The sequence below is a fragment of the Eleutherodactylus coqui genome, chromosome 9, assembly GCF_035609145.1.
Source record: "Eleutherodactylus coqui strain aEleCoq1 chromosome 9, aEleCoq1.hap1, whole genome shotgun sequence".
Classification (NCBI taxonomy): domain Eukaryota; kingdom Metazoa; phylum Chordata; class Amphibia; order Anura; family Eleutherodactylidae; genus Eleutherodactylus; species Eleutherodactylus coqui.
Window position 1 is genome coordinate 74,451,943 of NC_089845.1, and position 21,321 is coordinate 74,473,263.

Consider the following 21,321-nt stretch of genomic DNA (forward strand, 5'->3'; position numbering starts at 1 on the left):
GATCACGGCTATTAACCATTTAAATGACAGCGGCATTTAAATCCCCCGAACGATGTTTGGGAGTCCCATACGGCCCTCTACGGTGAGATCAGGGGAGCCGTGCGGGTGTCATGGCAGCCGGGGACCTAATGAAAGGATAGACTGCCTGTCAAAAAGCAGTATGACATAATGCTATAGCATTACGTCATACTGCAGGAGCGATCAAAGAATCGCATGTTAAAGTCGCCCAGGGGGACTTCAAAGTAATGTAAAAAAAAAATCAATAAAGTTTTTGTTTAATTGTAAAAAAAAAGGTTGTAAAAGTTTAAATCACCCCCCTTTTGCCATATCTATTATTAAAAAATCTAAATCAGAAAATAAAAATATGTATTTGGTATCGCCGCGTCCGTAAAAGTCCAAACTATCATAGTGGTGCATTATTTTTCCTGCACGGTGAACGTCGTCCGAAAAATAAAATAAAGAACGCCAGAAATGCACTTTTTTAGTTACCCTGTCTCCAGAAAAAATGCAATAAAAAGCGATAAGAAAGTTGTATGTATTCCAAATTGATAGTATCAGAAACTACAGAACATCCTGCAAAAATTGAGCCCTCACACAACTACGTCAACAGAAAAATAAAAAAGTTATTGCGTGCAGAAGATGACCGCAGAAAATAATTGAAAAAAATTAAATGTCTTTGAAAAAAAATAAGAGTAGTTTGGAAAAAAAAACTATACAATTTTGGTATCGTAGTAATCGTACCGACCCATAGAATAAAGATTTCATGTTGCTTTTGTTGCCGTTTGTGCGCCGTAGAAACAAGACGCACTAAAATATGGCGAAATGTCGGTTTTTTTTCATTTTACTCCACTTAGAATTTTTAAAAAGTTTTTCAGTACATTATATGGTACTTTAAATAGCACCATTGAAAAATAGAACTCGTCCCGCAAAAAACAAGCCCTCATACAGCGACATTGATGGATAAATAAAGGAAAATGGAAAAAGAAAAAGGGGCCGTGTCATTAAGGGGTTAATCTGTTAGGTGTTTTACACTTGGCGGTGTCACCGCACCTGCAGCGTGATATCACATTTGCCCAAAACTCCTAACCTCCTCCAGCATATAATGTCTTATCCCCTTTTTTTATTTATACGTATTATGAGCGCCCAACGCTTTTTTCCAATGTATCATAATTATGTGAAGGGTAAACAGTATAAAAAAAATAAACACAATAGAATAGAACATTTGAAAACAAGACTAAACAAGATATATTACAAGCTATTGTAAAGTATTAGAGAAACACATGGTCTCATTTTCATGATGTAGGTTTGGGTAAAATCCAAGGCAATTTTCCCCAAGTTTAACAGGTTCCAGATGTTTTCCTTTAAAGAAAGTGAAGTAAATGTGTTTCCCTGAGAGCTCTGATGAGAGGCCTGGAACCACAAATGCTGATTATTACAAATTAAGGTTGGCTGTGAATGCCCAGTTGTCAGGCGATCCCTCAGCGCACCTTCTTCTAATATGTGTGATTTTCTTCAGTTTGAAGTTCTGTATAATTGAACATTAACTTGCATAGAATGACCTTGTTGCATATAAACCTGATTCCCATCCTAACGGCTCCTGCACACTTGCGTTTTTCTTGCACGTTTTTTTCACACAATATTGCTCAGTTTTTTTCATGCGACTTTCAATAGGACTTTCTAATGTTAAAAACGCATCGCACAAAAATTGCAAAGTACAAACTTGCGATGCTTTTCCTCACCTCTGTGTTTTTTTAATATATTAAATAAAGATTATGTTTTATGTTCTGTAATTTCCAGTGATTTATACTATTATCAGACAGAATCATCTGCTCCATATAATGGGGTAGAGTGCATCTACATTGTCCCCAGAACTTTCTCATGGCTGGGCCCCTGCCGTCTAAATGGGCACTCAAACGCTAGATTTGTGCGCCCATTGACGGGTTTTTTACGCCTCAGATCTTAGCGTATATCGTATATACTGATATACGCTCATGTGAAAGAGGCCTAAGGTCTGTGCTGCGTGAAAAGGTAGGACCTGACCTATCTTTGGTGCGTGTTGCGCAGGAGTTCCCATTGACTCCTAGGGGAGCAGCACGCACCACGGATTGTGTGAACGATCAAATTATGTGCAAATGTAGATTGCGCCTTTCGCGTCGTTCACACAATTTTTCCACACGCGAGCAGCGATCTTTTTTGCGAGGCTATTCGTGCGCAAAAAACGCTCGTCTGAGCGAGGTCTTACAGTTTAAAATACCTTACGTGTGCACATCACCAAAGCTGGCCATAGATGTAGCAATACTTGTTATGAGATTGGCACCGACTGATGGAAATATGCTCCATTTATCTGGAAACATATAATTCTTGCTTCACTTTTTTTTGGTAATTTGTAAGTGCTCCATGCTGCATTATAGTGTATCGTTCACAACCATCCAAGAAAAATACAAGTTAGGCTGCTTTCACACCTGCGTTAGGGTTCAGTTCACGGTTTCCATCTCTGCTCTGTTTTTAGAGGAGAGAAAGTGAAAAAACTAATTTGTTTTTTCACCCATTGATTTTAATAGGGTTTAAAAAAAAACAAAACGGAAACCTATTTTTCAGACAAAAAAAAAACCGGAAACCTCATGGAATGGAAGCAAGCAATGGCAGACTTTCCGTTTGCTTTCCATTTATTTGAATCCCCATTGAAATCAATGAGGGGGAAAAACGAATCCGTATATTTCCATTTTTCTTCAGTTCCTCTCCTCCAAAAATGGAGCGGAGAGACGAAGTCCTGAACTGAGCCCTAACACGGCTGTGAAAGCAGCGAACTTATTGGTAAAACGCTGCAGGTCTCCCGAGAGCCGCGTATGGCTGCGTGTGCCCAGTGCATGCCTACATATCACACGCCTGATTGTTGTATTGTCATCAGTTTTTTATTTCTATAGACAAGACCAGGCAGAAATGTCATCATGCTACGTTGCCCTATTTGAAAACATTATATATTATGGACATGTCTGCTGTATTATCCGTCCAAATGGCGCTAAAGAACATAGTGCCGTTTAGCTAATAGAGCCTAACAAAGAATAGAGCAGACTCCCAGTGATGAGGGGACATCCTCCCGCCTCTCCTCGCCTCCCCCCCACCGCCCTCAGCAGTGATTGACGGGCTGCCATCATACATGCAGACACTCGGCAGCCAGTCTACCACAGATTGATCTTGTAGGCACTGCTATTACAACATACATGTGTCCTAGGATCATTAGGAGGAAATTATCTCAATTAAAAAAAATACGAGCAAGGAGCAAAATGTGAAATGCCCCAAAATGTACAAAAATTGAAATTTTTTAGTAACCTAAATAAACGAGGCTCAGTGTTTCGTTACCTGGAATTGCTATACACTGTGATAAACTCAGCACTTATCAGATATATCAGACAGTATCTGATCTGTGGAAGGCTTTGTTTATAAGAAAGAATTGTCGGACCGCCACCAGACAAGGGCAGGACTTTAGGCTAAACTCCCCATTTTTTTTAAGTGCCACATATTAGTATAAGACCAGGCATTATTATGCAAGGCATTTGTGGAGATGAACCATGAAATTGCTCCTAGGGTCATGAACTCCTAAAATGCGCTACTGCCAGCATTTGTAGTGTTGTGAAAGAGCATCATTGTATCTGTGCAAAAGTCCCATTTATTAGTTTCAGCTTCCTGGAAGTACTGTGTATGTCCGCTCTCATTCATGCCTTGCAGTGCATCCTTCTGACCACTCACAGCTTCGTAAGGAAGTTTTGCTAATTATTTCTCCCCACGTTTGTGTAGTGTAAACCTTTGAGGTAATGACAAAGCGCTGTCCTGCGTACATTTTTATTATTCTCTTGTAAGAATCTTGGCTATAAGGTAGCATACCTAGAAATTCATTTGCATGAAGCTGTGCTTTTTCACATATATCATGTTCGAGAGCAGCCTATGTTTGTTTGCCAGCAATGTGTCATAGTGGATGACTTGGATTTAAACACTAGCTGACATCATGCTGACTCTACTGGACATGGTGTCAGCTTCTGGCATAGGGCTCCCAGTTATTCCGCTGCTTCATAAGTAGTACTAAGGGACGGCTCTCCAAAATGTATGCGGTAATGTTGTATGACCTGCAGCCAGTACAGCTGCCTGTGGCTTGGAGGTGCATTTAGAAGGAATTATAAAGCACTGGCAGGAATGCCTTTTGGTTTTTGGTAATTGTAATGGGCATCCAATTTAAAACAATAGTGTTTTACATAGCAACCACTCTTGCGCAGCAACGTGTTGGGGACTATCTATTAATTTTGGCACAAAAATCACACCATTTTGGCACAACTGCCAAAATAGCAACCTTTAGGGGGTATATGCTTTAGGGAAGAACCTAAAAAGGCAGAAACTAGTATTAGGGGCATGACCATGTGCGGCCCAGCAGAGTTACTATCCTTTACATCAGAAACTGGTGTACACTATAACTGAAAGCTGCGTCAGCTTGTAGATCAGTGTTTCCCAACTTCAGTCCTCAGGGACCCCCAACAGATCATGTTTTCAGGATTTCCTCAGTGTTGCATAATTGATGTAATTATCATCAGTACCTCAGACATTGCCAAAGTTATTCCTAGTAAAGAATATCTTGAAAACACGAGCCATTCGGGGCTGTGAGGACTGGAGTTTGGGAAACATTGTTGTAGATGTATGTATGTTTCAGTCTGTTTGGTATAATGAAATAAGTCTGGTACGGTGTTAGCCAGTAGAGCAAAATGTGATTGTTCCCAGCAAGAGAAACCGAGTAATCTTATAGATATGATACATTTTAATGGCTAACAAAAATACATGATGTTAATGCAAGCTTCCGAACCTACGCAGGGTTCTTCTTCAGGCTTAAATGTAGTAGATCTGAAGAGCCATGCATATTTATACACTCATACTTATGACAAGGCACAGACATGGATGTGATTGATTTGCACTCAAAAGAATACTACAACAGAAATACAAACATCTTTAAAACGTCATTGAAAAGGGAGTGAAGGTTTGGTGCATGGAGGTTCCAAGAGCTGTGACAGATGTATGTAGAGGCTTGCGCCTCTTAATGCAATTGTCACGCTTATGCGGGCACAAAGTTTGCTTACACCTGCATTAAATGTAAAAAATAACACAAACATTAAAAAAATTCCAGGTTTAGACAACTACTTCAGGAGACACAATAAAAAAAACCCAGTTGTAATCCACTAGAATCTGTGTTTATTATCTATCTATACCAATTAGATATCAGGTCTAACTAGTATATATACAAATTTGTGTGTTTCCAAAAAAAATCTGTCAGGAAATTTTGAGTTAGTGTAGGGGAGGGTGTACCTTATTCAGGACCGCTAACAATAACACGAAGTGGAAAGAGGTTACAAAAATGGCCATACGGTGAAGGACCTAGCGCATCTATTCATTTTGAGCACAACTAATTAATTGCAGTGGGACCGTGTATTGCTTTATTTCCCCTGTGGTGGTGCTGCTGAAGAACCGAACATTTGCTGTTGGGTTACCTTACATGTTGCAGATGATCACTGGGGGACCAGCTTATCATCAGGGAACCTCACTGACTAGGCTGCTTAGGCAGTGCAGCAGTACATTATTTTCTTCTGTTATACGTCATAAAGCACAAAATGCTTTTTCCTGCTACCTCCTGCTAGTAATATTCTTGTATATTCCCCCAAAAGAGTGAAGAGTAAAACTCTCAGCTGCAATTGTTTCATATGAAAGAGAGTCTTTGTTAAAGAATTTTGGCACTTCTGTCCTTAGATTCCCTTTGCTGCTCTTTCTTTGTTGAGGTCATGACAAGATCAATAGTACATTTATGTGGCAGCTTAAAAGGTGAGCAGCCTGCAGCAGGTCAGAATGCAGAAAGCTGTACATACCCAAACCTCAAGCTGGCATATTTTACCAATGAACTTTCAATGCTAATAAGGTCTATACAGTTCGTATTGGTTTTCCTTTTGGACAAATATTTTTACATAAGGATCTTCTGTAACTTATGGCCATGAACACATAAATACTGTACTGGATAACTATAAGATCTTAATACAGGATGAAAACGTCCCTATAATCTCCACTGTAAAATTAAACCATTTTATTATCTTATTTCTATATCACATAATTGCTTTAATATACAGGAAAACAATTTCTAAATGATAAAACTTCTAAATTGAAGTGACCAAAGCCCATTTTTTAAATCTTATGTGTCACTTTTTTGTTGTAATAACTTTGTAATGCTTTTACTTATCCAAGTGATTCTGAGAATGTTTTTTTTATAATACATTGTACTTACCTATAGGCCCAATGCACACGGGCGTATTTGCATTGTGTAATCCGAAGCGGGTGTCCGCCTCTGGATTCCGCAGCCAATACTGCTCATAGACATTGCGGAAGGATCGAGGATTCCGCATCATCGCTGGGCGATGACACGGGAAAAGTGTCCGCTTTGAAAAAGATTCTGTACTGCACATGTCCAATGGCTTACCGTGCGGACCATCTGCAGTACAGAAGAAAAGAAGAAACAGCAGGTATGTACATATGCTGGACGTGGGCAGGGTCTGATTCTGCAGCGGGATTCTGCCTGTGTGCATGTGGCCTTAACCATATAAAATTGATAAACTGCATGGAAAAAAATATGTATTTACAAACTTCTTTTATATATGTGCATACACACACGTTTGTATGTATATGTCTATATATATATATATATATATATATATATATATATATATATATATGTGTGTGTGTGTGTTTGTGTGTATGTATATATGTATGTGTGTGAGTGTATATAATATATTTGCATGTATCTATGTATATAGAAAGAGAAAGCATATGTTTTATTGATTGGATACTGGTCTTCCAATGATCAGAGGGAGGTCAGTATGTACAGGGCTGTACAAACAGAGCTCCAATGAAGAGGGGCAGGCGTAAGGGGGGAGGTGGCATTGACACATTGTGATCACTGTAACTGACTGTCACAGCGACCATATGACTGGGAACTAGGGTAATTGGTTTTCGGACAAAGCTTCGTGATGTCAGCTGTCTCTGGAACTAAGACGTCTATGCAGAGTTATTTGCAGACTACCTGAATGTTTATAGTCTATAGGTGGTTCACAAGTGGTTAATATATTTGTATGTAGTTTTATTTATTGATTTAGGCTTTGTTCACATAGTGCAGTTTTGGTGCAGTTTTTGCATGTGCTGTCTCAAAGCAATACCTTGAGTGAATCCTAAACAGAAGAGGTACCCAAGAAAGACTCAGGCCTTAGTCAGACGGGAGTTTTTTGCCGCGATTTGCGGATCGCATGACAGATGCGCATCCGCAAATCGCGTGACCGGTGCGCGCAAGTCGCCCGCAAATCGCCCGAAAATCTGCTCCTAGCCGCGTTTCATTAGAAACGGGCCGGAGCTGTCCAGCGCATTGCATTCAATGGAGACGGCAATACAGCCGTCTCCATTGAAAGCAATGCGCTGCGGGCGAGCCCGGGATGAATTGTCGGTAAGGGCCTAAATATATAAGCCCTTACCTGCAATCCATCCTAAAATGTGTTAAAATAAAAAAAAATTGCATTCTCACCTTCTGCCTGCAGCTCCGGGCAGCCGTCCTGCAGTGGGTGTGAAGGGGGTGTGAGTCAGACCTGCCCCCTGATTGGCTCAGCGCTGAGCCAATCAGAGGCATGCCTCACTCACACCCATTCATGAATTCATGAATGGATGTGAGTCAGACCTGCCCCTGATTGGCTCAGCGCTGAGAGGCAGCAGTCACTCACCCATTCATGAATTCATGAATGGGTGTGTGAGTGAAACCGGCCTCTGATTGGTCAGGCTGTGACCAATCAGAGCAGATCATTCAGCAGGCGGGGATTTTAAAGCCCCGCCGGCTGAATAGTGCCGAGAAGCAGTTCAGGAGAACTGACAGCGGCCGCGGCTGGACTCCGGCTGCAGCGGAAAGGTGAGTATACAATTTTTTTTTATTTTAACACATTTTAGCATGAATTGCAGGGAAGGGTTTATATATTTAACCCCTTCCCGACAATTAACCCCGCGCACGCCGGCAGCCCATTGCTTTCAATGGAGCGGCTGTATAGCCGCTCCATTGAATTCAATGGGCAAACATCGTTCTTCTCTGCCACAGCTGTTACAGCTGTGGCAAAGAATGATTTGTCTTCTATATGTTCTCAATGGGGTCGGCGCTGCTGCCGCCGGCCCCATTGAGCGCATATACAGAAGCGAACAGGAATCGCAGATCGCAGATAGGTGCGATCTGCGATTTTTTGTTCTATAATTTTTCGGACGCGCTCATGTGTCCGATAAAAAAATCGCCGGACGCATGCGCATGCGCAAATCGCGGCAAAAAACGCCCGTCTGACTAAGCCCTCATGCTGTATTGAATCAAGGCTTGACTTTGATATAAGAAAATATTCTTATGTATGTGAGATTGTAGCAGTCTGCACTAGTCTGTACAAGCCCTGGCCTTGATCTGTAGTTTATTCATAATTTGTAAGCAGACATACATAATAATAATAGCATATTAAAATAAATAAATGTAAAACTGTGTTGCTGTAACATACGCTAGCTATATGCTCCAATTAATATAATTACTTGGTAATTTCAATGGCACCATCGCCGGTGTAACATTTCATTTCTGAGGCCGCATAAATCATACTCTGTCAGAGAAAGGACACCTTCGGAGCTGTGAAAATTTTACACTTTATTTCTATGATTGCCTAGAACAGCAGGAAGCATTTTAGTTGCTCAACCAGCTGTGAATAGCTTTATTGACTTGGAAGGGATGAAAATCCCCATCTATTTGCTTTGCAGTATTTCTTTAGCTGTTCCAGCACTTCCAGTCCTTTATAACTTCAGTATACTTTTTCTTTTTGCTGCACTTTATTGTTCTTTCCTGAAATATTTTGAATTACAGAAGAGTTAATTTGCATTTACGGTTAACAGGATAAGAAAAGGAATCTGAACTTTTGATGTAAACAAAGGGCAATACCTGTAGGAAGGTCATAAGCATAGAGATGAATTACAGTAAAGTAGGGATTATATTGCCTGATTTAAAGGAGAAGATCACAAATAAGATAAAGGGTGCCATCCTGTAAGCTGGTGGGTACAAGACCTGCAGGTTGCAAAGCGGCGACATTCACTTTAATTGCAGATGCAATGCTTGCTGTGACCCTGAAAATAAGACAGGGTCTTATATTAATTTTTGCTCCAAAAGATTTTACTTTTTTGCATGTATAGCTGCCTGGACACTATTTAAATTTACTGTTTTTATTAACTGTAATAAGGGCTAATTTTTGGAGTAGGACTTGTATTTCAAGCATCGTCAAAAATCCTGAAAAAGCATGCTGCATCCTCACAAATCCTGAGAAAGTGTGCTAGGGCTTATTTTCAGGGTTAGGTCTTATTTTCAAGGAAACAGGGTAACACTGTTATCTTTGGCTATGTGTCTTGGCCAAAGTTGTTGTATAGTCCTAAACCAAAGTAGAGGTATCAGCATCTTCTTCAAAACATTTATTGGCCAAATGGTCATTAAAAGGCAGAAGGCTACAACAAATAGTTATATAGCAGTCCTGGCATGACTTCTAAAACAATAAAACACTACGGTATGAGAGATTTATATGACCACAAGACATCTTCCCTACTTTTAATAGTGCTACATGTCGTGAGCCCATCTGCCATAGAGAAATCTATGAAGTGGACTGGAAAGAAAAATTCCGCATTGATTACTGCATTTTACAGTTTCTAAATATACTGAGTAAGCAGATAACAAGCTGCAAGTCTTGTCTATGCACTTAAGTTGCATCGCTAAATCCTGTGGTTCCTGCTTTTGTATAGAATATATTGTGATATGATTTAAGGTTGATTGATGTATGTAAACCTCAGATTGTTAAGCTGTCATCCTGCCAGTTCACTCTCCCAACAGAAGTTTTTAATGTCAGTTTAATTTACTCAGCGAAAGGGCAGAAATGGATGTCGACAGGTCATAAATCATTCTAGTCCTTTCTTACGTTTCCGAATTTATTTTCTGCAAGGAACTGAAAAGGTTTTACAAAGGGCCTTTAACTTTTTCACAGTAATGTCAATTATTGTTGAAACTTTGAGCTGTAAAAATATTGGTTTACCAAATCAAACTATGAAATCATTACATCGATCATTAAACTTTTATAGCCTTCTGGATGTGTCTCTGCGTTGAAAACAGGCGAAGTCGGTGAAACATCAGCATCCCTACTAGAAGTGGCTTTATGCGAGTAGAGTCATGTGCCAGGCGCAATACTTGCTAGACCCGAGAGTCTCTAGTGGTACCAGGTGAACTGAAGTTTGGGAGAACACAGGGGCTATTCATGTTTTAGCCAGTTACAACCTTGGCCTGTAGTAGAAGATTACAACTCAAGGTGCTAGAATGCCTGTTGTGTATAAAAGACGCTTACTATTTATATTTTATTTAAAGCAAACTGAAAGAAGTTTTTCATTAATGCTTTGCACAAATGTAATACCGACTCTGAAAATTAAGTAGTGCCAGTGGTTTATTCCACTTTTTTTTGTAATCTACTTTGAGAAAGAAAGAGACCAAGGGATTACAGTCTGATGAATATTGAATTTTGCACTTGTTCTTTCTATGGGACATCCATGTTGTATGTATCTGATGTAATGCAATAGAATTATATGGTTGTGCTTAACTTTCCTAATCAAACTTTGAAAACTGATCTTGGGATCTTTAATTTCTGTATTTTTCCTTAAAGGGGTTGTCTCGCGCCGAAACGTTTTTTGTTTTTTTTCCATAGGCCCCCCGTTCGGCGCAGGACAAACCCAAGGGATGTATTAAAAAAAAAATATATATATATTACTTACCCGAATCCCCGCTCTGCGACTTCTTCTTTCTTCCTACTTCTTCCTTCACCAAGATGGCCGCCGGGATCTTTACCCACAATTCACCGCGGGTCTTCTCCCATGGTGCACCGTGGGCTCTGTGTGGTCCATTGCCGATTCCAGCCTCCTGATTGGCTGGAATCGGCACACGTGACGGGGCGGAGCTACAATGACCAGCTCTCCGGCACGAGTGGCCCCATTCACCAGGCAGAAGACCGCACAGCGCAAGCGCGTCTAAAAACGCCAGAAGACAGCGAAATTAGACGGATCCATGGAGATGGGGACGCTAGCAACGGAGCAGGTAAGTGAATAACTTCTGTATGGCTCATATTTAATGCACGATGTATATTACAAAGTGCATTAATATGGCCATACAGAAGTGTATAACCCCACTTGCTGCCGTGAGACAACCCCTTTAAGGAATGCTGACTAAGGCCAGATTCCCATTACTGTATGTGAGTTGTGCCCAAGAAACTCAGGCTCAACTTGGATATAACAATATACAGACACTCATCCATGTGCTGTCCAGCCTCTATGGACATTGCATTTTGATTATTTTTCTTTTAACATGGACCTACAACCCGTGTGAAAAATCAGTCCTATGAATAGCCTCATAGGTTATAGTGAGGCCATGTGCTGTCCACAGAATACACAGAGAGCACACAGTCCAAAAATACAGCTATGTGAATGGGCCCTAACATACAGTCACTACATAAATACTACACATCTTGATGAATTAACACTATTTATGCAGCACCATGCGGAGAATTCTTGATAGGTGTTAATCTCCTAGACCACTTCAATCTAAGGTCCGCAATTCATGCAAAATATTAAAAATTGGCAGCACTTCAGCGTTGTGTTAAAACATTTTGTGGACACAATTTTTTTTTAGATATATGCAGGATATGTAAAGTCATAATATATTTGCTAACACCTGTCACTCATAAATTGTCTTCTCTCTTCAACAGCATGCATGTTCCGGTACAATGGGATATCATTCGTCTACCTCATTTACCTCTTGCTTATTCCTTTATTTTCGGAACCCACCAAGATAACAATGCAAGGTAAGATCTGGCATTGAAAGTAGTCTTGGATTATATCATTTATTTACTGTTTCCGTAGTAGAAAAGCTTTTCTATTTTCATGGGTACTTGTGTTACAATACTGTATGTGCTCTATAAATAGTGAGGATACGAACAACTGCCAAGTATCTCCTGGTTCATTTAGAGCACTGCTGTTCTTCTATGGAGATTGGATCATGCAGAAAGTAAAGCAATAATCAGTCTTGCTGTTTGATTCTCTAGCATTATACTTTTATTAGTTGATCGCCTCCTACTCCAAGCAGAAGCTCTATGCAGATAAAGTAAGGAAACCATAAAGAAATCAGATTCCCTGCAGATTCTTGCTGCCTATCACTTTCATACTTAAGTTATTAATGATGTTAAAGCATCCCATATTCATTGGATTGCTATTATCACCCTTGGACTTGCACATAGAGTGAAGATAAGTCCAACATGTCTGGTTCCGCTCCTACTTTCCATTACATTAATTTAATTTGCACGTACTCTTGTCTACATACCTCAACACACTAAACCAAAAATCAATAATTTTACTTAACTGCAATGGCTAACAATGTTGGATTTCAAGGAGGGGAAGGGGTGTCTGTTCTAGAGAAAAAAAGACAATAATCAAAAACATTTTTTTCTGACAGAACTCCTCTTATCAAAAATCCGAACTTAAATAAAAGGGTCTGGTAACAAAAACATATATGTGTTAATATACAACAGAACCTGATATTCTTTTTTTTCTGAGGAATTGTTGTGTACATTGCATTCAGACAGTCATCAGACCCTTGAATTTTTATTTTTTTTACATTTTATTATGCTCTGAACTTGTACAAATGAAAAAAATCAGGTTTTTCCCCATCATTCTGCACTCAATACCCCATAATGACAAAGTGAAATCAGAATGTTAGAAATCTTTGTAAATTTTTTACAAATTAAGGGCTCATTCAGACAACCATATATTGGCTGGGTTTTCACGCCCGGCCGATATACGGTGTCCCTCTCTGCAGGGGGAGGGTCTGGAAGAGCCGGGAGCAGTGCACTGAGCTCCCGCCCCCTCTCCGCCCCTCGCCACTATTTGCAATGGGAGAGGGTGGGGTGGCGGCAGAGCTAAGTCTAGGAAAGTAGCTCCGCCCCTCCCTTCCCACTGCAAATAATGGTGAGGGGCAGAGAGGGGGCGGGATCTCAGTGCACTGCTCCCGACTCTTTCAGCCTCCTCCCCCTGCAGTGTGGGTCACTATATATCGGCCGGGCGTGAAAACCCGGCCGATATACGGTCATCTGAAGCCGCCCTACACACTAACATTTTGCTTTGACGTAAGTATTCAAACAATTTGGTATGACACTAAAAAATTAATTCTGGGGGCCTCCCATTTCTCTTGATCATCTTTGAGATGTTTATACAACTTGGTTGGAGTCCACCTCTGGGAAATTCAGTTGATTGAACATAATTTTAACCCCTTGATGATTTTGGGCATACATGTATGCCCTCCGGTGTCAGGGTTTGCATGCTCCACATACGGCAGGTACCGGCTGCCTTTGACAGCTTCTTGCAACAGACACAATTAGCACCAATGCTGATCGCTGTTGCTAATCCTTCAAATGCCATTGTCAACTCTGACATTGGCATTTAATTGCCCCAATCAGAGTTTGGGGGGCCCGGATGGAGCTCCACGATGAGATCTCGAAGTATCATTTGATTGTCATGGCAGCCCAGGGCCTTATGAAGGCCTCCAGGACTGCCATGTATTTCTGCCCTTTTAGGACAGGTCAGCAGAAATACCACATATTGCAAGTATTGTAGTATATAGCATAAGCAATGAAATGATCGTAAGTTCAAATGCTCTATGAAGTCTTAAAAAAAATAAATGGAAAATAAAGTGTTACTATAAAAAAGAAAGGATACTAAAAGTTCAAGAAAAAAACATTTTTCTTTGTTTGTATACATATTTGTATAAAAAAACAAAAACATATTTGGTACTGTTATGTCTGTAAAAGTCCAATTTATCTAAATAACTTATTATTTATCCAGTATAGTGAATGACGGCAGAAAAAAGTAAAGAACGCCAGAATGTCTCCCAAAAATAGTTTTTATAAAAAGCGATCAAAAAAGTCATATGTACTCCAAAATGGCACCAATAGAAACCAGAACCCCCAAAATCACAAGCTCTCAAACAACCCGATTGATGGAAAGATAAAAAAGTTATGGCATACAGAATCTACTGACAGAAATTATATATATATATATATATTTTTTTTTTATTTTTTTTTTTAAATTTATTTATTCATTTATTTATTTATTTATTTATTTTAAAGATATTTTATTTTGTAATAGTAGTACTGCAAAAAAAACTAAATAAATCTGGTACAATTGTAATTGCACTGACCTACAAAATAAAATTATCATATCATTTTTGTCGCAGTATGTATGCCGTAATAACAATACCCCCGCAAAGATGACAAAATAGTGTTTTTTTCCATTTCACTCTCCTTATAAATTTTCAAAAGTTTTGCAGTGCTTTATGATACTTTAAATAGTACAATTGAAAAGCACAATTTATCCTGCAAAAAAGAAGCTGTCAGATTGTAACGTTGATGAAAAAACAAAAGAATTCAGATTTTTTGAAAGTGGGGAGGAGAAACAGAACATTAGAAAAAAAAGGCTGAGTCCTTAAAGTGTTAAAAGACACACAGCTGTCTATATAAGATCTCACAGCTCACAATGCATGTTAGAGCCAAAACCGAGCCATGAGGAGGAAAAAAATACCTGTAGAGCTCAGAGACATGATTGTATGGAGGTAAAAGGTCTATAGTTAGCTACAAAAACATTTCTGCTGCACTTAAAGTTCCCAAGAACACAGTGGCCTCCATAATTCTTAAATGGGAGAAATTTGGAACAACCGGGACTCTTCCTAGACCTGAGAGGTGGCCAAGAACCTAGTGATCACTCTGGCTGACCTCCAAACATTGTGTACAGTTGAGAGAAACTTCCAGAAGGCCAACCATCACTACAGCACTCCACTGCAGCAATCTGGGCTTTACAGCAGAGTGGTCAGAAAGAAGCCTCTCCCCAGTAAAAGACTCATGAAAACCTGCTAGGAGTTTGCCAAAGAGCACCTAAAGAACTCTCAGACTATAAGATACAAAATTGCTCCATCATACCCAACTATACTTGAGGCTGCAACTAATGCCAAAGGTGTTACGCTCGTGTTGTCTAGTGAGCACCTGGCTCACATGAACGTTACCATGGATAGGGAACACTAAGTGAAACAACCATCAAATAACACCTCTCCCTATTTTCTAAACAGGAAGATGACCAAGGACTTACCTGAGCAGGGACATTGCCCCAATAAGGTATTCGGATCTTGGCACTCGCTGCCCCTAGGAACCCAGGCTGAGACACATACACATGCCACCACCAACAGGGACAACTGGACAGGATAAGAAGACACTCAGAGCCATAATCACACCATACAGCAACCAATACACAAACAGTAGTAGCAGATGTTAATGCTATAAATGCCAGGTATTAGATTACATTTTGGCCAAAATATGGAAGCTAGCGGGCCACGTCATGGCTCCTGGCTATACCACTAGTCCCTACACTAACCAGGAGTCCAACGGCATAACCAACAAAACACAAACCTTTCTTGCAGAAACCACACATAGAACCTGCTCACACCACACACAGAGAGAGAATAAGAACAGAGAGTGCTGAACACACCTTCCCACACCTGGGAAGACCGCTTATATGTGTACTGACCTAGTGTGATTGGCTGACTGGAGACACACACATGCCTAGCCAGCACAATCCCCACACCTGAGCAGGAGAACTCTAAAGCACCTGTAGAACCACAGGTCTCAGAAAACAGACGTGACAAAAAGTACTTCAACTAAGTACCGAATACTCATATCAATGCAAAATCTTATTTTATCATTTTTTTTCATTGACAAAGATTTCGAACCCTCTGTTTTCATGTTGTCATTATGGGGAACTCAATGCAGAATTATGGGGGGAAACTTGATTTTTTTTATTTGCACAAGGCTACAACATAAGAAAATGTAAAATAAGTGAAAGGGTGTGCAGACTATCCGAATGCACTTTATGTATAGCTTCAACACAATCTTAGTAATATTACTCTTACACTGCAAGACTGAAAAAAATTATGATTGAAATGTTTAATATTTAATAACAATGTTTCCCTATCACGTTTATGTGCTATTATCATCATTAATGTAAAGAACACGTTAGCAAAAGAAGATCTCTTAAGAGCCAAGTGTTTTGTGCCAGTCAGCCAAAATGTTACCGAGTCTGATGCAGCTTTTAAAGTGCTGCTATAGGCATTTAATCATATGTTATTCATGAAAGATTTTGCACCTACACCTTCAAAGAGCCTTAACCCCTTCAAGACAAGAGATTTTTCATTTATTTTTTTCATTTTTTTTGTCTTCACCCTTTAAGAGCAATACCATTTTTTATTATGCCATCAACATATCTGTACGATAGCCTGTTTTTTTGTCCCAATGCGCCTGCTGAAACTTTAGAATGGTATCAGCCTTGGTTAAAATGACCTGCTTGATGGCACATGCTCACTGTTATTTTGGGTCTAGACACCGACAGGAGCAATTCCCTGTATGTGTATAGGCAGATTGGTTGGCTGGGTGGTGGGACAGCTCAGCCAGCCAATCGCCTGTAGGATGGATACACTGGTGGATTTAAACTGCGGAATCTGGAGCGGGCGACTGCTTTCGGATGCCTCAGCAAATACCGCTCACAGCATGCTATGCAAAAGTGATTCTTCATTGATAAGCGGAAACCAATTACGGTTTCTTCTCGCGGACGAAAAATAGCTCCATTTTCCGGTGGTGTCTGCCGGGATAGATTCCGTGGGAAAAGCAGGAGTTAAAAAAAAATGTGCACTGCGCATGTCCGACGGCGAGCCGTGCGGACCATCCACAGTAAGGATGAAGATCAATAAAGCAGGTACACACGGATGCCACTGCTGCCGGTGCCAAATCCTGCTGCAGGATTTTGTATGCGGAATCTGGCTCTGCTGTGTGCAGGAGGCCTTAGTTTGTGTATATTTATTACCGGCTCTTCCTTATACAGCATGCCTATTGTACTCATGCCTGTCTTCTGTCTGGGTCCTGTCTGAAGACTCTCTGTCTGAAGGGGTTTCTAGTAAACTAACCCTTATTAATTGTACTGACCCATAGAATAAAGATAACATTCCATATTTACTGCAACGTGAATGCCGTAAAATCACCTCTCTTCCCCCCAAAAATGGTGCAATTGCGTTTTTTTTTAAATTTCTCGAACTCACAAATTTTAAAATGTTTTTCAATGCGTTATATGGTACATTAAGGCCTCGGTCAGATGACCGTTTTTTGCCGCGATTTGCGGATCGCATGACGGATGCGCATCCGCAAATCGCGTGACCGGGGCCCACGATTCGCCGAAAAATCTGCAGCTAGCAGCATTTTCGGCAAAACGGGCCCGATCAAAGGAGCGCTGTCCAACCCATTGAAATTCAATGGGCCGGCAATACAGCCGGCTCCATTGAAAGCAATGGGCTGCCGGCGAGTGCGGGATGAATTTTCAGGAAGGGCTTAAAATATAAGCCCTTTCCTGAAAATCATCCTAAAATGTGTAAAAAAAAAATATATATATACTCTCCTTGTCCCTGCAGCCGGAGTTCAGCCGCGGCCGGCCGGCAGTTCTCCTGAACTGCTCTGTGTAGTATTCAGCAGCCGGGGATTTAAAATCCCCGCCTGCTGAATGGGCTGCCTCTGATTGGTCACAGCCCTCACCAATCAGAGGCAGCTCTCACTCACCCATTCATGACTTCATGAATGGGTGAGTGTGTGCTGCCTCTGATTGGCTCAGCACAGGGACCAATCAGGGGCAGCTCTCAGCTATTGAATGACAGCTGAGAGCTGCCCCTGATTGGTCCCTGCGCTGAGCCAATCAGAGGCAGCACTCACTCACCCATTCATGAATTCATGAATGGGTGAGTGAGAGCTGCCTCTGATTGGTGAGGGCTGTGACCAATCAGAGGCAGCCCATTCAGCAGGCGGGGATTTTAAATCCCCGCCTGCTGAATACTACACAGAGCAGTTCAGGAGAACTGCCGGCCAGCCGCGGCTGAACTCCGGCTGCAGGGACAAGGTGAGTATATATATTTTTTTTATTTTTACACATTTTAGGATTATTTTCAGGGAAGGGCTTATATTTTTAAGCCCTTCCCGAAAATTCATCCCACGCTCGCCAGCAGCCCATTGCTTTCAATAGAGCCGGCTGTATTGCCGGCTCCATTGAATTCAATGGGCGAACATCATTCTTCTCTGCCACAGCTGTTACAGCTGTGGCAGAGGAGAATGATCTTTGTAGTATATGTTCTCAATGGGGTCGGCGCTGCTGCTGCCGGCCCCATCGAGCGCATATATAGAACACAAGGAATTGCAGAACGCAGATAGGCGCAATCTGCAATTCCTCGTGTCCTATAATTTATTGGACATCCGCATAAAAAGCGGCCATGTGACCGATCCCATTGCGAAGCAATGGTTCTATATATGCGCAGATCGCATGCGCAAATCGCATGAAAAGACGCCCGTCTGACCGAGGCCTAAAGGTGTTTTCCAGTCAAAAATACTATTGATGACTGATCAGCTGAGTGGGCGCATGGTGTCAGTGCCTCAATATCAGAGGTCAGAGCGGAAGCCTCTGCACCATCCTCCGTGTAGTAGCTGTCACTGGTTACTACAAGCACGGCTCTCATGGAAATCAATGAGCGCCACGCCTGCAGTTACAACTGCCGGCCACTATATAGGAGGTTGACGCGGGGGCTTCTGCTCCGACCTTTGTGTATTTGGAGTGGAAACCTCCGCGACAACTTCCTATGTAGTGGCCGGCACTTGTAACTGCAGGCTCGGATTCCATTGATTTCAAAGAGAGCTGTTCCTGCAGTTGCCAGTATCAGCCACTACACGGAGGTCGACGCAGAGGCCGAGACCTCTGTTATTGCGGCGTTGACAGCATGAGCCCCCATAGCTTATCAGTCGGGATCCCGAGCGGCAGACCCCAGCCGATCAACTATTGATGACCGATCCTGATGATAGGTCATCGTTAGTATTTTTGACCGGAAAACACTTTTAAATGGTACAATTGTAAAATACAATTCATCCCACAAAAAACAAGCTCTCCTAGCTTAATCACCTGCAAAATAAAAATACTTTTCTTTTGAAGATTTTTTTTGAAAAGAGGGTAAAGTCAAAACTGTGACTTTATCAGGTGTTCAAGTGTCAAATCTTCTTCAGATGAACAATATCATAAACCTGCAGGATCGATGATGTCACATGTGCAGTTTTTGCAAAAGTTCTTTTTTAACATAAGCCAGGATTAGATCCAAAAGAAAGGATAGGTATAAAGGACTGACTGATACGTTTTCTTTCTTTTGTATCCGCTCTTGTGTTTGGCTGAGGGCTCCTTCACATGGGCATATATTTCATCAGTATTTTGTGAGCCAAAACCAGGAGTGGGTCCAAAATAGGGAAGAAATGCAAAACTTTCCATTCTATTTTCTCTCTGTAAGTTCTGCTCCTAGTTTTGGCTCACAAAACACTGATGAAAAATATGCCCTTGTGAAAGGGCCCTCAAAGAGATGCACCATAAACTGCCGCAAAGATTGCGTGTGTGGTTTCAGCTTAATGCAAGCTCAGAAATGATAACCACTAATTAATAGCTCATGTTTTCTCGGAATGTCTTCTGTAAATCATTTTCTCATCATACGATTGTGTAGTGTGTCTGCTAGCCACTACAACATGGAGAATGTATTAAGGTAAAATATTGTAAAATAACTAGTTTCAAAGAGAGCCACGTTAATGGGGTTGTTGCCCCCTTATTGCATATGGATGACATAGAGCAGAACTAGAATGCTGTATGAACTACAATGCGGTGGCGCTCTATAGGAGTGCCTTCTCTTATGGTTGACTATGATGCATTGAAGTCTATACAATATGGCTGTCCCCACTCATTGTAGGCGATGGGAAACAACAAAGGAATTTGCTGTGAGGAAACAACATGAACTTTATCTCGCTTTCCTAAATCCCAGCTTTGTTCATTCATGAATTCTGCGGTGAAGCAGCTTCAGTTGCTCTCTCTCCATCTTGTACACAGAATTTACCAAATGTTAGGTCTGCTTTTTAATTGATCTTTCTGGGTGGACTGTGATTAAATTCTGGGAAATTTCTAAACTGTGAGTCATATTAGAAAATTCAATTAGTGGTTAGTTGACAGTTTGTTTCTTTTGAACCTTCCAAGTTTCTTGCCTTACAACAACAATCTATATTTTATGCTTGGCAAATGTCTTCAGTTTACACACTAAAAGTATTGAGCAGAAAAATACAAATTGCTACAGTGTTTACTTTTTGTGTCATTGTTATTTATGAAAACCACCAAATCTTGTTTATTCCTGATGAAAAGACACACATAGCGTGTAAATGTGTACAGACATGAAGCTTCACTGTAACGAATATCAGTGCTTTAAAGGAAATCTGTCAGCTCGAACATGCTTTCCAAACTGCAGGCAACATGTTACAGAGCCAGAGGAGCTGGGCAGATTAATATATAGTGTTATGGGCAAGGATTCAGTAGAACTTGTATTTTATTCATTTACATCTCTGCTCATTTTGAGCTGAACAGTCCAATGGGCGGAGCCATCAATGATTGACAGTTGTTTGCGTATAGCTCTTGTAAAGCAGGGATGAAAAAAAAAAACAAAAAGAAAAATTTGGAAGATAGCTGGTCATTAAAAGGTTAATGCAGTTACTTTTGAGAAATATAACTTGTCCCACAATAAAACAAGTTCTCAGACATCAACATTGATTAAAAAAATAAAGTTCTGATCTTTTTGAAAGTAATGAGGAGAAAGCAGAAATGAAAAAATTAAAAAATCCCCGTTTCTACATGGGGTTAACCATTTCACTACACACATTGCTAACACATAAAATCTAACAATCAGACATGCAATCCCCACACTAATTGGCAAAAAATTTACATAAAATTGTAATTCCCATAAGATTGATTGAATCGAAGAGCTCGGTTACTTTTAATGTAGTACTGTCCTAGGATGCCATCTTCACAACAAGCTAAAGAGGTATTTTGGGCACAGACTTATACTTTGAAATTTAATGTACATCATCATGATAAGTCATTTTGTAATAGGTTCCCTGTACCTGGTCTAGCTACTTTCTTTACTTTCTATCTGTGTCATGCGACCCCTTGCCTGAAAAGAATTTCCACTTCTTCTGGCATCGTGTTCACATTTTCTGCTTCATCCCCTGTCCATAGTCTCCAACTTCCTGTGAG

The 21,321-nt window shown here is 40.7% G+C and overlaps 1 protein-coding gene across 6 annotated transcripts in view; it reads left to right on the forward strand.

Moving 5' to 3' along the window:
- The window catches only part of PIEZO2 (piezo type mechanosensitive ion channel component 2), a 346,396-nt gene that overhangs the window by 80,024 nt on the left and 245,051 nt on the right, over window positions 1-21,321 (forward strand). For all 6 annotated transcript variants that reach the window (XM_066579538.1, XM_066579535.1, XM_066579540.1 and 3 more), the window contains exon 2: window positions 11,859-11,954. In XM_066579538.1, coding sequence (XP_066435635.1) covers window positions 11,864-11,954 — 91 coding nt within the window. In that variant the 5' untranslated portion in view covers window positions 11,859-11,863. The remainder of the gene's footprint in view (window positions 1-11,858; window positions 11,955-21,321) is intronic.